The sequence below is a fragment of the Rhinatrema bivittatum genome, chromosome 4, assembly GCF_901001135.1.
Source record: "Rhinatrema bivittatum chromosome 4, aRhiBiv1.1, whole genome shotgun sequence".
Taxonomy (NCBI): Eukaryota; Metazoa; Chordata; class Amphibia; order Gymnophiona; family Rhinatrematidae; genus Rhinatrema; species Rhinatrema bivittatum.
In genome coordinates, this window is record NC_042618.1 from 431652730 (window position 1) to 431670199 (window position 17470).

Genomic DNA, 17470 nt, shown 5'->3' on the forward strand with positions numbered 1-17470 from the left:
TCAATTAAAACAGAAGAGAAGGGAGGCAGAAATGATTGCCTCTTCCCACAGTGAGCTATTCTCCAATCAGGAACAGGTGAACCAAGCCTTTAGTTCAGGAAAGGCTCCTCTCCTTATTACTGGAGAGAATGTATAAACCTCTGAAGGGCAGGATGCATATTCAGAAGCAGCTGTTGACCTTAGAGAATGAGTCCCACTGCCTTACTGACATTATGGGCTTCACATCCAGAGTTCATCTGTGCAGCATGGAGGTGTGGCTCTCTCACACACAGAAGTGGAAGGTCAGAGTTCAGTGTCCTCCCACTGAGGAATATGCACAGGTCACTCACCTCTACCTCCCAGAGGGCTTTAGAGCTGGTAGCAGAGGTAGCCGACTGACGTCCCGTCGTCCTCAGGAAGACGTGCTGCTTCTTTCTGTGGTCATCACATGTAAGAAACTTCTCCTGCTCCGCATGGAAGAGCCGTACAACGTCACCCTGCAAAGTCGAAATATGGCAAGTAAAAGCAGCAACCACCTGCTTCCTCCGCCTGCCTGGTCACATCAATGGTGTGAGAAAAAGAAAAACAAAACAAAACAAACTTACACCCTTCAAGATATCATCCTTATTATCACTCCACTTCATGAAAAGGACAATCTTCCAGCTTGTGGTGCAGTTCACAGAATTAACCTGCAAGAAAGGAACTTTAAAAAGCAGGAAGAAAAGCTCAGACTGAGAGCCCAAGTCTGAGTAATGCTTGGCAACTTTTCACCAAATACTGCACCACCTCCAACACTATCAACAACCTCCTTCTACCTTTCCCAGGTGCCTCATCCAGGTAGTATTCCGATACTACACACATTAAGCCCTTCTAACTTATTAATGGGGTCAACACTAGCATCAAACCTGGATTAAAAAAGGGAGATTGAACAGGACTGTGGCAGAAGAGGGGCAGGGAAGGACATCTGAGCGGGGGAAGGGAGTAATGTTCAGAGGGTCCAAAAGCAAACTCCAGGGTTCCTGGGTGCCTGAAACCCTTTTATATACAGAACGGTTTTTAATCTTACCTCATTACAGCCAGGATTATCGACCAGCTGGTGGCTGCTGGCGTGGAGGGGCTGTCCAGCATTGACTGGATTCAACACCACCTTATCTCCAATGACAACCTGTGGTAACAGAAGACAGTGCCCAATTACAAAATCAATGAGAATCACGTAGGGGCCTTGAGTCCTCAAACTCCAGATGCAGAGCAGAATAAACACTATAGGAGGCAGGCAACATCCAAAGAGCAGGCCCTCAAGTCAGCAATCAGATGCTATTAAAAGCTGAAGGAAGGCAGGCTGCAATCTCAGTGATTAATTCTTTTCCGTACACTAATGTTATATCATTAATGCAATCACTGCCACTTCAGCCAGACAGCTTGGGTTTTTAATCCTCCCCTAATCCCTACAAAATGAACAGCTTCCAGTCAATGGACCTGCAATACCTTTTCTTCCAAGACCAATAAATTGTTCCTCTGAGCTCTCGGGGGACAATTATCGAGAGAAAGACCCAAGGAGCAGGATTTCACACCTTAGGCGCAATCTACTGAACCAGTGTATCCCACTCCACTGATCCATCACCCTGTCCTATCATGGCACAACCCAGTGTACAGCTCTGGCCAAATGCCTTAGGAAAACAAAATAGGCACAATCTGTAGGGATGATCCAGGCTGCATATCACGCTGCATTACTGGATTATCTTAAGGCTAAGCATGACCCAGGCTCCTGCTCATAAGAATATAAAATATGACATGCCGGATCAGGCCAAAAGTCCCAGCAGTCTGTCTGATTCACCCGGAAGCATCCAGCAGATTCCAAAGGAAAGGTCCCCTTGCAGACAAGATATGGCAACTTCCATGCCTGACTGGCTATAAATTATTGGACCCGTCACCTAGGAAAAGATACCCACTTCCAAACTTTGTTTTTAAACCCAGCTATACTACTAGCCTTGACTCCATTCTCTGGCAACAAATTTCATACGGGCCGATACAGTAAAAATGCGGGAGAGCGGGCGAGCACCCTCTCTCCTGTGCGCGTGATACAGTATTTTAATTTCTTTTAATTAGGGCCGGCGGTAAAAAGAGGCGCTAGGGACACTAGCGCGTCCCTAGCGCCTCTTTTTTGACAGGAGCGGCGGCTGTCAGCGGGTTTGACAACCGACGCTCAATTTTGCCGGCGTCAGTTCTCGAGCCCGCTGACAGCCACGGGTTCGGAAACCGGACGCTGGCAAAATTGAGCATCCGGTTTTCGACCCGCAGGCCTATTTCAATTTTTTTTTTTTCTATTTTATTTTTACTCTTTTTTTTTTTAAACTTTCGGGACCTCCGACTTAATATCGCCAGCTAGCTTTACCCCTTATTCAGTAAGGGGTAATATCGCGGGTTAACAGTGCGCTCCGCCAGAGCACACTGTACTGTATCAGCCCGATAGTTTGTTGATTGAAAAAAATGCTTCCTTACTTTTTTTTTGGATTGGTTACCAGTTTCATGGAGTACCTCCTAGTTCTAGTTCTATTTGAAAGGGTAAATGACTGCTCCCTAATCACCTGCTCCACTCCACTCATGATTTTATAAACCTATGGCATACTTCCTCTGAGTCTTCTCTTCTCCAAGTGAAAGAGCCCTAACCTGCGTAGCCTCTCAAAGGAAAGCCGCTCCATTCGCTTCATCTTTCTTTTAAGCTTCCGCTTTATCGGTTTTTGAAATGGGCAACAAGAGCTGCACACAATCCATCCTGGTCATCAACAGTCGTCATATTTTTTGTTTTATTCTCAAATTTCAGGCGTGGACTAGCAGCATAGCGGTTAGAAGCAGCAGACTGTGAACCAGGGAAGTTAGGACTCGCATCCTGTTAACACTTCTTGTGGCCTTGGGCAAGTCACTTCACCCTCCATTGCCTCAGGTCCACACTTAGGCCCTGATTTACTAGGGCTTTGCTTCTATTCTGTATCTTTGGGGAAAAATGTTTAGCAAATGAGGCCCTTAGATTGTAAGCCCTCTAGGGAAGGGAAATACCTACTGTGCCTGAGCATGATCTGCTTTGAAGTGGCTGACCAGTCACAAAAGAAAGAACATAAATACAACATTAAATTACTTTCCAAATAATTCCTAACATTCTATTCACTTTTCTCCCCAATATCCTCTGTCGTGAATCTGAAGCAAAAAATTAATTTAGTTTTTCTGCTATGGATTTATCCTCCCCAAGTGCCCCCTTTTACTCAATGGTCATTCAATGGCATAGCTGACATGCTTGCAGGTTTCTTGTTTTTAAATGTGAATGAAAAAGATTTTATTCGTTTTTGCCTCTTTGGGAAGTTTCTCCTCAAACTCGCTTGATCTGCCTTAATGGTTTACATCTAATTTTCCAATGCTCACATGATTTCCTGTTCTCCTCAATGGGGCCTGCTTTTCATGTGTTAAAGGATGTCCTTTTGTTTTTAATAATCTCTTTTGCACCATCAGTTAGCCCTGGTGGGAGTCACTTGTTTTGAGCTTTTTGTAATTTGTGGAATACATTTTATCTGGGCTTCAAAGATGGTATTTTTAAACAGTCCCTATGCAGCCTTTTATCCTTTGCAACTGCTCCTTTCAGTTTCTTTCTAATTTCTTCATTTTATCACAGTCTCTTTTTAAAGTGATATGCTGCTGTGGTAGTTTTATTTATTATTCTTCCTCCAGCGATTATATTTGACTTCTAAGTGGCTCCACCACCATTATCCCTTGTCCCAGGTCCTGCCTTCTATGCTGGACTAGATCTAAAGTAGCCCCACCTCTTGCCAGTTCTAGGACCAGCTGCTGCATAAAGCAGGCATTAATGGAATTTACAAACTTTATCTCCCTGGTATGTCCTGACGAGACCCCCTGCTTGCTCCCTGCTCACAAGTCACATATTGAAATTGATCTCTTATCGCAATGGGCAGCAGGCTCTCCAAAACTATTAAAGCAGAACCAAGTCAGCAGATTAGAATGTGTGTGTGGGTGAGAGGGGAGTGGGCGTTTGGCAAATCACTTACTATCCCATTTTTTATTGTATTTTTTAGATCCCTTGCCCCATGAAACCCAGCTTTCAGGGATTTTTAACTTTAGAGCATGGCTTTCACAGTGCCCTATCTTATTTCAGTAAGTCCTGCTCTGGAAACACTACAATCTAAGAGTCTCTGTTCAAATGTAAAAAGCCTCTTTCTCCATTCTCTCACTTTCCACCCCAGAGAAGCCAAAAAGACTGCACCTGCTAAGTCATTACACCCAGCCAGATGTGTGCAAACAGCACTAAAAGACTTGAAAGAGAAGGGAGAGATTAAAACTATGCACCTTCCTTTTCAAAGGGCATGCAACTGAGTCCCTGACTGGCCAGCAGGTGGCATCATAACCTCATGGAACCAGCCCTAATCGTGGGCTACTGCAGCAGCAGAGAGACCAAGCTAATGTCAAAGGTCAGCAGAGACAGGCCCTCTCCAAATACAGTATAAGTGATCACAGATTAGAAATAGAAAGATACAGACAAACTAGACTGGAAACTCCATGACGACAGGACGTAATGCAACACTGTAAAAATAGAAGCAGAAATGCATTCCCCTCTTGTACTGTGCAAAATACAAAGATCAGAGAAGCACATTTCTCAAAGCTAACAGAAAAAAACCAACCAAAAACTCAAGACTGCCCAGAAAAAAAAAAGTAAGAAACGCTCTTTATAATCCTAGGGGAAAGAGGAGAAACAGCTACCATAGCAGCAAAATATGTGAGGTCCTACCAGCAGGCCAGACATGCCCGGGGGCATTACAGAGCAGCATAAAAACCTGACACATGTCCAAATGCTGCTCTTTCCATAACCTGTACCTTTACTTGACTACGATTTTGTAATGCTACCCTTTTTCCTACCCTTTTAATTATTCATATACTTTGGCAACATATACAAAATTGCCATGCCAATGAAGTTATTAGATTCTGAATGAGAGATCCCATTACGCTATGGAAATCTATCCAGCTGCAAGAGGATTCCACCAACACAAACATCCGAGCATCTCAAGCAATGGAAGGTGCAGCTCAGCCCACTTACACTGTCACCGATGGAGCGCAGCTTATAGAATGGCTGAATGTAAAACCAGGAGCCCTCGTTGCCAGCCTCGTCCAGCGTTACCCGCATGGCATTCTTCTCCAGCAGGGCCGGCAGCCTCTTATTCACCGTCAGGTATTTATTGCTTTTTAAGTGCAGCAGCTGCAACAGTAATCAGAGCAAGGCTTAGAGCAATCAGGCCCAAACCCCTCCACATCCCCCAACTTACGGTAAGTCCCACTGCTTCAAAGTCCAGCACAGAAAGAGCATCACAGCTTGAGAAGGGAAAGGGTTCCTACCCACAAGCAGCCCTGGCTCGGTCACTGAGCAGAGTGGTGAGGGGTTTTGCTTCCTGGCACATCTGCCGCAAGTGCTCAATGCCCCAGGTGTGACAGCAGTGCCTCAAAAAAAAACGTTTTCTTTAAAACGTTCCATTGAACGGAACACAGAGGCCTCAAATCCTTAACAAAACCGAGCCCTCAGGTTACAAACCTGATCACATTCCTGCGCAAAATAACTGACCCCAGGGGCTAAGGCCAGGGGGGAGGGGGGGGTTACAAAAACCTGATCGTGTTCCGAGTACTGATAACGGTGCCCAGGAGCTTTCTGCTGTGGCTATCTCAAAGTGATAAACCTAGAGGGTACAAACCTGGATAACATTCCCATACTGGATAATGGTCCCCAGGAGCTTCTTGTTCTCTGTCTCGTTCTGTTTCTTTTCCAAATCCGCAGCATGCTGGAAGACAGGAAACGCTGGCACAAGAAATGCAACCAGTTCCCACAGTATCACTGCCCTCCATCCCTGCTCCCACCCCCACCCAGGTATCATCCCCTTGTTATCATGTGTGTCAATATGAAGACATCCTGCCCAATCAGTCCAAATCAACCGCATCCTAATGGAGCCACGGGACTGCCAACCAAAGCAACAAAGGCAGGGTCAGACATCCGTGACAACATATTCCTACACAACTCAGGGAACCAATGTCCCAGATGAGGCAAACAAGGGGTTCACAGCAGTCTGGGAGCTTTACTGACCAGCACGTGTCACTCCCAATTTCCTGAGATCGTGCTAATAAAGTATTAGATTTCTTAAAATACCATGACCCTTGGAATAGATGCCCCACAGTAACTGCTAAAATAAATAAATAAATAAATCCCATCCATGGTCAGGCACAGGTGACAAGCACCCAAGGAAAAGACAGAGGGCTCTTCTCACCTGTCAGGGTGCTGCTGCTGACCTGTGGTGCTAATACCCAGAGCCAGTCACTGGCTCACATTAAATAGCATCGACATCTACCGTACAGAGTTCACGGAAGCAGCGCCAGCCACATCCGACACAGCCATCACTAAGGAACACCACCTTCACCATAACTCATTTAACTTCTTACCCCCCAAGTACTCAGGGAATGTATCCCAGAGCTGTTTCCACTGTGTCTCTTACTCCCTTCCCCTCCCTCGGTGCCTCTGCGAGAGCACGCCTACAGTCCCTTTCACTCAATGCTAGCAAGCGAGAATGACCCTTACAGCTTAACAGCTTTATTTGTGGATTATTCCCAGACGTGGAACTTCAAAGCCTACATGCAACTTGGTCTTAAATACACAGCAAATCACAAGTCACAGTCTGAACTGACAGCGCTTGCTTTTATTTCATCTCATCTCAGCCCAGGGCAGTTGACTCCAGCAGCTAAAGCAAAACATTTCTTCTCATGAGGGCAATCTACGAAGCCATTTCCCACCGGTGAACAGTGCTTTACACCCAGGTAAGCTGACTGGGCTGAAACCGCCTCCTCTGCCCAGCTAACAGCAGGTGGAATTGTACAGCATTCCTGGGACCATAAAGCAGCATGCATACCTGTCATTTTCAAAGTTCATGCATTGTTTTACTTCTCCTTGGCAGGTGCAAAGTGTGTACACACTGTGTTAACTAGCTCTACGAGAAAAACTGATGGCACAGGAGTGGTCAACTCCGGTAATCAAGAGCCACAGCAGATCTCATGAATATGAATGAGATATGCCGTATGCAAATCTCTCAAGCATATTCATCTGAAATCTTGAAAACCAGATCTGTTTGTGGCTCTTGAGAATCGGAGTTGTCCATCCCTGTGATGGTGTCTGAAAATTCCCAGTGAAGGACCTGCACACACAAACTCCTCCAGCTACTGAAATCCATCCCCCCCGCCCCGCCCCCCCGACTACTCAGCCTATCATGGGCATTACACAAAGACAAACAAAACACTAGTCCCAATGACTGCCCTCCATCCTCACCCCATCCTGCCCAGCACAACATTAGTAATTCACAAAAACAGGGCTCCGGGTGACCAGGGAGACTCCAAGAGACAAAAAAAAAAAACCCAAGACACTGCTTCAAACACTTGTTTAGCTCTGTTTCAGAAAAATAGTAAATGATGGCAGAATAAGATCAACTAACCTAACTAGTCTGTTATTTATTCCTGTCCACACTGCTAGGGATACATCCCAGCTCCTTTCTAAGAGAGTGACTGCTCGTAACATATCACTCGGTATTCAGAACAGTTTTATCTTCCCTCAATGGCAGTTCACATTTCTGTGCAGCTGAGCAAGCAAAATCCCATTTTTAGTTCACACTTAGTGCCCTGCCCAATCACAATAAACCAGACGGCTACCAATATCAGTGCAGCTGTTACCGGAACATCTGGCCTCCCAGGTTCTCATGACCTTTCCAGATGGTGCCACCACCACCAACTACTGCACTAACCCAATCAACACAAAGAGTGTGCAGCCTGCCCGAACAATCCCAGCTACACGAGCACCTGCGCTTCCACTATATCTACGGGATATTTATTTATGGACATTTGACATTCTGCTTTTTTTTTTTTTTTTTTTTGCTAGGTTTGGTCTCAAAGCAGATTACAAAAGACACTGCCAGACAGACCAATTACTAATTGTGTTCTCTTCATTTTTTTTGCAGCTAATTCTGTGCTTACTCCTTTACCTTCTTGAAGTCCATTACTGCTTTAGTCTCCACCGCATGCTCCAGGAAGGTGGTCGACACATCCACCACCCTTTCTGTGAAAAAACATTTCCTATAAATCAAAAATTGAGTGAAAAATAAACCAAAATACAAAAAATAAAAAATAGATAAAACCACTCTGAAATTTGCTGAAATGTATACGTCAATGTATACAAATGATCGACTCATTAAGGATACCGACTGCACACGGGGTGTGACTGTTTGTCTTTGTGTGTCAATAGGTGTAATCATAGGCCATAGATGCAAATTAAATAATCAAGCACTTAACTTCGTAAACTTGTCTTCCAAATTTAACGCAGAAGCCTGACACGGACTCATGATTCGAAATCAGCATCTGTATCAGGGCCATACAAATGCAAATATTTCAAATAAAAGTTATAAGAGGGTAAAGGAAGCACACGTTTATAGAAAAACTTTAGAAACTTTGTACATGCAGCCAAAATCTAAAAAACATCCTTACTCATTCTACTGGAGAAAATCCCTCAAGGTAATCTTTTCAAAAAAATGATTTCGCTTACAACCTGTAAGCATGTAAGCCACGATTCATATGTCAAGATAAAAAAAATGGTGAGATTTATGCAGCAGAAGATGTAAAATCCTCTTATTTGTTTACAGGCTTCACAAAGCAACTCTGCATCCTTCTGTGTAAATTGTATCTCTGAAAAAGATGATCAAAGACCAGTTCCATCTTTAAAGAGCCTGTGGTGGGAAAACCACAATCCAAACTGTCTGAAAGAAAAAAATAAAACAGTAACGATCCTACTTATTATACAAAGTATGCCATGCATTTGACTTATTCAAACTATAAGAAGATACTGTATTTAAAAATAAAAATTCAGTATTGTTCATGTCTATCTAAAACAGCTGACCACACTTCCTCTTGGTGATTTTCTTGATCCCTTGAAGTAGTGTTCATTTTAATTCTGAAAAAGAATGTTTTTGCTGAAGACAATATTGCGCAATTGCGGTGTTCAATCAACCGCATTCGAACTAATTGGCTTGAGCATCCCATGTAGATCAATGGGCACTGGCACTGCAGTGTATAACACATTCCAGTCGGAAAAATATTTGCAGTGCATTATGTACGCAGATACGGGATGGGCAATATCGTCTTTGGCATAAACATACTTTTTGAAAATTAAAATAGTCAGTCCATCAAGTAATCAAGCAATCACCAAGAGGAGGCAATGTCTCAGCTATTTTAAAACAGACATGAATGATATTGGATTTTTGTTATAAAATACAGTATCTCCTTATAGTTTGAACAAGTCAATTGAATGGCACACTTTGAAGGAAAAAAAGTAAGCAAAGATCCTATTTATTTTACAAACTGTTATTTTCAATACAAGATTCGATTGGCTGATACGGTTTTCCCTGCCACAGGCTCTTTAAAGATGACACCGGTCTTTGATTTTTTTTTTTTTTTCAGAGATACAATTTACACAGAAGGACTCAAAGATTTGCTTGTGAAGACTGCGAGCAAATGATAGAGGACTTTATATCTACTGTTACATAAATCTCACCATTTTTTAAATCTATCATCATATGAATTGTGGTTTACATGCTTACAGACTGCAAGTGAAGTCTTTTTTTTTTTTTTTTTTACAGGTTAGCTTGAGGGATTTTCTCCAGTAGAATGAGTAAGAAGTTATTCTACAAACATGTTTATGTGCTTCCTTTACCCTCTTATAATCTTTTGCTGAAATATTTGCATTTGGGTGCCCACGATGCAGATGCTGATTTCGAATCATGAGTCAGTATCGGGTGGTGGAGACCAAAGCAGTAATGGACTTCAAGAAGGTATGGGATAAGCACAGAAGAATCTTCCCTGCAAAAAAAAAAAAGGCAAAGAAAACCGAATCGATTATTCATGCAGATGTTTGTGAAAGATGCTACAAGAATTCTTGATGAAAGCATACGATGCAGGTAAAAACTTTCCCAGTGTAACACGGGAGCTGCGGCACTTACGTGCAGTTTGTTCAGAAGCACGGTGTCCGTTGTACTGTTGGCTCCTGGCTTTGCGGCTTTCCAGAACTGCTTCTGAGCAGAGTAGCGATTCATGGGACACAGCCTGAACAGGCAGTCTGGCAAAGAAACAGGAAGCTACTTTCAGCATATTTTATTTCATCCTCCATCCTAAGAACGCTCAGGATGGCTCACAATACAAATATCATTGATAAAACATATTCCCTTTTACTCTGAGTAATGGGGCAACAGTGTGCAAGAATCACAGGAAATACACAAACCCAAAAGACAAACACCTAATACCAGAGCACTGAAAGGCAACAGCAAGAAGCAAACATAAAACAAAATACTGAACGCACCAAGTAGAAAACTCTACTTTACTCAGCTCTAAATAAGTGCATTTTCAGACATCAAGGATCGCTGGCCCATTAAACTTCTACAATCACAAGCGGGAGTTTATTCCATCCAAAAGAAAATGTGCAGGGAAAAGCTCATTTGAGAACCACAGATAATCTAATTTAAATCAGTCTAAAAGAGGAAACCTCCAACAAACTCTTCCCCCTGCAAACGCAATAAGTGGCCTCAGCCAAGTCCATTTTATGCAAAATCTTAAACACTAAAAGGTCATAGATTTAAACACTGCACTGAACATATAAGCAACCCTATGAAAGGAGGCTGAAACGGGAGATAGCCCCAAGGAAAAGCCTGGCTATCAGAGGAGTACTTTAAATGAGCATTTCCCAACTGGTATGCTACAGCACACTGGTGTGCCATACCTGTATCTCTGGTGGGTGGTGGCAGTCTTCAGTTTCTCTTTCCCCTATAACAGCTGACCAAAAGGATATCCTCTCCAGCAGGGGAGCAGTGCTTGTCTGCTGCTGACTCTTCTCTACAAGTGAAACAGAACTGGGCCCCTGTAGTCTCGAGTCCTGCTAGCCCCAGGCAGTTCCCATTAGAGGGAAACAGAGGAGAAAGAATCACCACCAGGTAAGGGCTGCTGGAAGGGGCAGCCAAACTTGCTAGGAAGTTGGGGGTGTTGGGGGAGAGGGGTGGAGAGAGGGAAGGAAAGAGAAGGTGCTGATGCCAAGGAGGGGAGACGGTAGGAAAGGGAAGGTGATTGAAGGAGGTGGTGGAATGTGAGGGTAAGAGAGAGAAGGTGATGGTGGTGATGATGCAGGGGGGGGGGCGGGGGAAGAGAGAGAAGGAAGGGGATGATGAAAGAGGGTGTGGGGGAGAGAGAGGAAGACAAGTGATATACCAAGGGGTGAGGGGAGAGAAAACGGAACAGAAGATGATGCAGGGGATAGAATGGAGAGTAGAGGGAAGAGAAGGTGAGTATTCCAGGGGGGTAGAAAGAAAGGGAAGAGAAGGTGATGGATGCTGGGGGAGAGGGACGGGAGGAGAAGATGATGATACCAGGGGTGGTGGGGGGAGAGGGAAGGGAAGAGAAGGTGATGTTTCCAAGGGTGTTGGAGAGAAGATGAGGATTTCAGTGGACTGAAGGGAAAGGGAAGAGATGATGATGATGATGTGAGGGGTGGGAGATGGGGGAAGAGAGAAGAGAAAAGGTGATGTGGGGGGGGGGGGGGAGGAAAGAGTGATGGGAAGGTGATGATGCCAGGGGTTTGGTGAGGAGAAGAAAAAATAAAGAATAATGATGCCAGGGAAATGGGGGATAGGGAAGTTGTGTGCCATAATGAAATGCCCAATGCCAAGTGTGCCACGACACAAAAAAGATTGGGAACCACTGCTCTAAATAACCCCACATGCAAAGAAGTAGTCGTGTATCTGCAGAGCAAGAGACAGCTCTAGCAGACATATTGAGTATGTGCAGAACTGCAGCTGTGCTGCTCAAGCAACATTGCCAGCAGGGAGATCTGACAACCAGACAAAAGGGACTCATGACAAAAGAGACTCATGATGCCGAAACCACAGGCACCTGGTAAGGCTGAAACTCAAACAGGAGAGAGAGAGCCTGTGGAACAGGAAAGATACTAATGTTGGAGCAACAAAAGTGGGCTAGGTTAGGATGAAAAGAAACAGATCCAGCTGTCATGATGTGCTGAGATAAGAGGAAGCTGTAAACAAAAAGAATTCTCTATATAAGCAGCTAATGGGCAGGCAGAAAACTGAAGGATTTCGGTCAATGGCTATCAGATCTGTCATTTGTCTCTCCTTCGGATACTCTTACTTTGCATACCAATCAATGCTTTCAACCTGAGTACCCTATCTGTTTATCTGTAAACACAGAGATAAGCACATTGTCTAGATGAGACATAATTACTGCATAGATCAAGGGTTCAAAATCCTCCTGGAGGAAAAAAAACAAAACAAAACAAGCAAATAACCTTCAATTGGTAACATAATAAAAAAAACTGTTCCTAGCCACTAAGGAAATATGTGGCTCTAAAGTCAGGGCCATAGCAATCTCAACTCCTAATTCCTCATCCAGTCTAACTAGGTTGTAATATTATCCCATATCAAATTTATAGTTTATTCTTTTTTATATACCGACATATTGGGGTTCCATCATATCGGTTAACAATAAATAAACTTAAAAAATAAAATCACAATCAGAAAATGAAGCTAAACAAATAATGCTAAGATACTAAAATCATACACATTAGTTTCAACAATATAAATAGACTTTAAAATTCAATAAAATGCATAATTATACTAAGAGTTTTATGGGGATCAATTTTCAGCTTAACATCCATTCATTTCTTAAAAGCAATTAAACAAATCAGAATCTCATTAGCACTGCTGCTTGATTAGCTCCCAATGAAAGCAAGCTGAATATCATCGGCAAGAACTTGATATTGAACCCCACACTGATATTTGTAAGAGCAGAGACAATACTAATGTACCCTGGGGGACCCCACAATTAACTTGCACTATAGAACCCAGAACAAAGTGGGTTCAATCAGAAAGAAAAAAAAAACAAAAAACTAATTAAGGCAGTACAGGGCAACCTTTTAGAGGCCATGCAAAATGATAAAATTTGATAATCTTTGTCATCAAAATAGAATCGTTACCTTGATCCAATTCCTACAGCAAATCAAAAATCAACAGCAAAGCTGTCTAGGTACTATGAAAACAATGGAAACTGGACTAGAAGGTATCTAACATACCATAATCGTCAAATTCTTGAAGCTGAAGTAAAACCATCTTCTCAATCAATTTTGATAAACAACATACATTAAAGATTGGGAGACAGCTGCTGGGCTTGCTTCGATCATGGGAGCTCTAACACAGGCCTTACTGAAGCCACTTTAAGAAACTGAGGAACCAAACCTGCCTATAGAGAAGAGTTAATTAAGCCTTAAGATAAACTCTTTCATTTACTATTATTTATATGATATAAGCAGAAAAATATTCCAGGCATTACCAACCATTAATTCTCAAAGTGCATTCCTGCCTGGCCTGCAAACTGGGGTTAATGCACTCCTATGGGCAGAGACATGTAAAGTCCATGTAATGGGCCTTTAAAACAAGATCCTGAAGGCTACAGGGTCTGGGCCAAGGTAAGAGACTGTAAGCTCAACCCTAGAGACAGTCTCAACCATTTTTTTTAATGTCATCACACTACTTATAAAAAGATAATGGTATAACAATGTCAGTGTTGGGGCCATTTCAGTTATTACTCTTCTGCTTGGCAAGTCTATAGAAAACAGAAATAATGGTACAAGAAAAGTCTCCAGCACAATGCCAGACATAGTGCAATCAAAAAGAAAAAAGGCAAAAAAATTAAATAACTGCCACGTATGGCAGAACAGAAACCTCAGAGTCTGAAGGAAGCTTCATCCCCTCCCAAGGCTCAACCATCCACACCATCCTTTGGTGCTCATTTAGAACTGGAATTCTCTCGTCTGGAAGCTGGTGCTGCTAATCCAAAATGCAAAGATATTGGGGGATCACAGGACACCAGCTGGCATTACCTCAACTGCCTTAAACATGCTGCTACAAACATTTTGCTGCAATATTTATTTTCTGAATTCATCACTAGAATTTCTACTGTGTTTATAGAACTAAGTATTCGTTGAGTACCTTTTTTTTATTGCCAAGTTGGAATGCGATTTTTGCTATTTTAAATGTATTATGCACTTTATATTTGTAAAGCTGCACATGATCCTTGCACATCTGCTGTTCAGCCTCTGCAGTACATGTACAGAGGTTTCCTTATTATGCTGCCTCACGGTGTCATTTGGCGATATTGCACAGCTTAGATTCTCTGCATGATGTGGCGCTTCCTTTTATCTTATTGGATATTGTTTGAATGTAACTCAACTCTGGATCTGTTCCTGTTGCTCTCTCTCCTTCTCTCTCCTCTTCCTAGACCCTTGATTCAAAGCAATCTGGGACTGTCTAACTTCCTGCTGAGGTTTCAGTTACAAGCAAGCTCTTGCAAGCTAACGGCTCTCCTATACCCTTCTTCAAACTCCCAGAAAGCCATCATCCTTTCACCTCTCTCTACATCTATTTCCCATCTGCTGCTTAGTCTTCCCTGTTTACTAGTAGCCACAACTTCTACTTCAGCTGTAGTTGGCTTCATCAGATTGCTACACTCCAGAGACTCCTAACAGCTAACCAAGCTGCTCTCTGTGCCTCTATTGTTCTCGCCTTGCAAGTCACTGTGAGCGGTGAACTGTTTTCTTCATTCTATAAACATTTGGCATTTAAGAACAGAGTTCTTTGATATTTGGAAGCTGGAAAAGATAAGGTTTAGCTGACCCTCCAGAAATTCAAACTGGAGAGTGAACTCAGAGGGCAGGACATCTGCTGCTACTCAAACTTACTGTAAAAAACTGAGTGAATTTTATATTCAAAAGAGCAGGTAATAAAACCAAATTTAAAACAAAACCTAATCATGGAGCATATGGCAAGTGAATAACTGCTCTCCACATATGCATATTTTACACTTTTGCACTGTAGTTTTTAAATTTTTTTTTTTAATTGACATTTATCTGTTACACAAATATACTGCTGTATCTTGGAGGGACTCATTACAAGCAGAGGTATTTTTTGGACTTTTGATTCAAGTGCAGACACACTTTTTTTGAAAATCAGGCCAATCAATGATAGGGTAGTCACTTTGGGTCCCTTGTAACTGGCCTAAATAGACAGTCACCCAAACACAAAGCAGTTCCTGGCACAGAAGGGTGTCTGATGGTTCCCCATGTATCTCTCTTTGGGAATAGTCCATAGGATATCAACTGGTGGGTCACATACCTCCTTAGGAGACAGCCTCTGAATTGACTGTAACAACCTTGACTAAATCCTGTGCAAAAGGACTCTCCTTAAAGAGGTGAAGGGTTGTATTCTGTTGTGTAACCCCTCGGGCAGTATCTGCGCAAGCTAGAGCCTCAACTCTACAGACAATACCAACTCCCTACAAAAGTTGAAGATCTTGATTCTGGTAACAAATCAGGACAAAGTCAAATCATAAGAAACTCAAGGTGGCATTTACAACCTTAATTATATCACTTTAATTACAACCTTAATTATGTAAATTTACAGCTTTGATTTGCATTTTTGAGAAGTACATGCACAAGAGCAGTTCTGTATATAGAGTTGCTGTCAGCAGGAAAGACGCCACAACAGTAAATTCTAAATGGGCATGCCAAATACACAAGTGAACGAACAAGCTTGACTGCTACCAATTCCTACATAAGCTACAGGCAAACAGAGCACAGAGAAACTGACCAAATACAGAAGTGATCAGGCAAAAACTGAACTGGAAACCTCAAGCAGCGAGTTTGCATGCAAACAATACCAGAAAAATAGAAACAGAAATGCATTGCTTCCTCTAATGTGCATACTACTAATTTATCAGAGATGTATATTTCCCAAAACTAAAAGAAAATCGAAGACTTCTTAACAAAAGAACGTGCAGGAAAAACATAATCCTGGGGGAAAGAGGAGAAACAGCAGCAAAATGTTGCATCTTGCCACCAGTCTAGAAATTAAATCAGACCAGGGATAATATGGACCAGAAACAAAACCTGTGAATTGTCCTTTTTGTATACTAATTTTATCATTATTTTGTAAAGATTTTTATTATGTATTACTTTAGCAACACATGGAAAATGGTCATGCCAATAAACTTATCACAAAGCAGAGTATGCTCTATTAAATATTTTTCAAATGTAGTGTCCAGCACTTTATCTGTATTCTATTTGAAATGACTTTTCCAACAAAAGGCATTTATACTTTAATCCTTGTGGGGCAGAAGAGATACGACCCCAGAAATATTCTGAATATCAGCAAGCTGGAACTACAAAGACACTGGAGTAGGTTAGTACCTGGGACAGCCACTAGACCCTTGCATCTAGCCTTTGCTGCAGTACAAAAATCTGATTGATTTTTTTGATTGAGTGCTCTTCCTCGATCCAATTCTCCCAATATCATCTATTTGGATTTCAGCAAAGCTTTTGATACCATTTCTACATAGGAGGTTTGTGAACAAAATGAGAAGCTTTGGAGTGAGCGCCAAGGTGGTGGAGTGGATTACAAACTTATTGACTGATAGGAGACAGACTGTAATGGTAATTGGAACCTACTCTGAAGAGAGAGCCGTGTTAAGTGGAGTGCCACAGAGATCAGTGTTGGGACCAGTTCTGTTCTATATCTTTGTGAGTGACACTGCAGAAGGGATAGAAAGCAAAGTTTGTCTATTTGCGGATGATACCAAGATCTGCAACAGAGTGGACACGCCTGAAGAACTAGAGAGAATGAAAAGGGATTTATGAAGGCTTGAGGAGTGGTTGAAGATTTGGCAGCTGGGATTCAATGTCATGCATCTGGGATGTGGCAATCCAAATGAGTGGTATGAGATTGTGGGGGGGAGGCTGATGTGCACAAACCAAAGAGTGGGATCTTGGGGTGATAGCTTCTGGCGATCTGAAGATGACGATGCAATGTGACAAGGCGATATCTAAAGCCAGAAGAATGCTGGGCTGCATAGAGAGAGGAATACCCAAGTAAGAAAATGGAGGCAGTGATGCCCTTGTACAGGTCCTTGGTGAAGCCTCACCTGGAGTGTTGTGTTCAGTTCTGGAGCCCTTATCTCAAAAGGGATAGAGACAGGATGGAGGTGGTCCAGGGAAGAGCTACCAAAATGATGTGGGGTCAGTATTAGAAGACCTATGAGAAGAGACTGAAGGACATGAATATGTATATCCTGGAAGAGAGGAGGCACAGGGGTGATATGATACAGACATTCAGATACCTAAAAGGTTTTAATGATGTGCAAACCTCAAACCTTTTCCGTTGGAAAGAAATCAGTAGAACTAGGGGGTCACGAAATGAAACTCCAAGGATGCTGCCTCAGAATCAACGACAGGAAAATATTTCTTCACGGAGAGGGTAGTGGGAGCCTGGAATGCCCCTCCGGAGGAGATGGTGAAAACCAAAACAGTAAAAGA

At 42.6% G+C, this 17470-nt stretch overlaps 1 protein-coding gene across 5 annotated transcripts in view; it reads right to left on the bottom strand.

Annotated features, from left to right (window-relative positions):
• Positions 1-17470, bottom strand: part of ITPR1 (inositol 1,4,5-trisphosphate receptor type 1) — a 450198-nt gene that overhangs the window by 323770 nt on the left and 108958 nt on the right. For 4 of the 5 annotated variants that reach the window (XR_003856666.1, XM_029601463.1, XM_029601465.1 and 1 more), the window contains exons 4-9: positions 10050-10165; positions 5721-5807; positions 5075-5233; positions 1046-1144; positions 585-668; positions 330-476 (exon numbers count right to left, since the gene is read on the bottom strand). Coding sequence is in view for 4 of the 5 variants with exons in the window: in XM_029601463.1 (XP_029457323.1) it covers positions 330-476; positions 585-668; positions 1046-1144; positions 5075-5233; positions 5721-5807; positions 10050-10165 (692 nt within the window). In the remaining variant the exon portion in view is untranslated. Of the gene's footprint in view, positions 1-329; positions 477-584; positions 669-1045; positions 1145-5074; positions 5234-5720; positions 5808-8042; positions 8594-10049; positions 10166-17470 lie in introns of those variants that run through there. The other variant, XM_029601464.1, reaches the window with a different exon arrangement.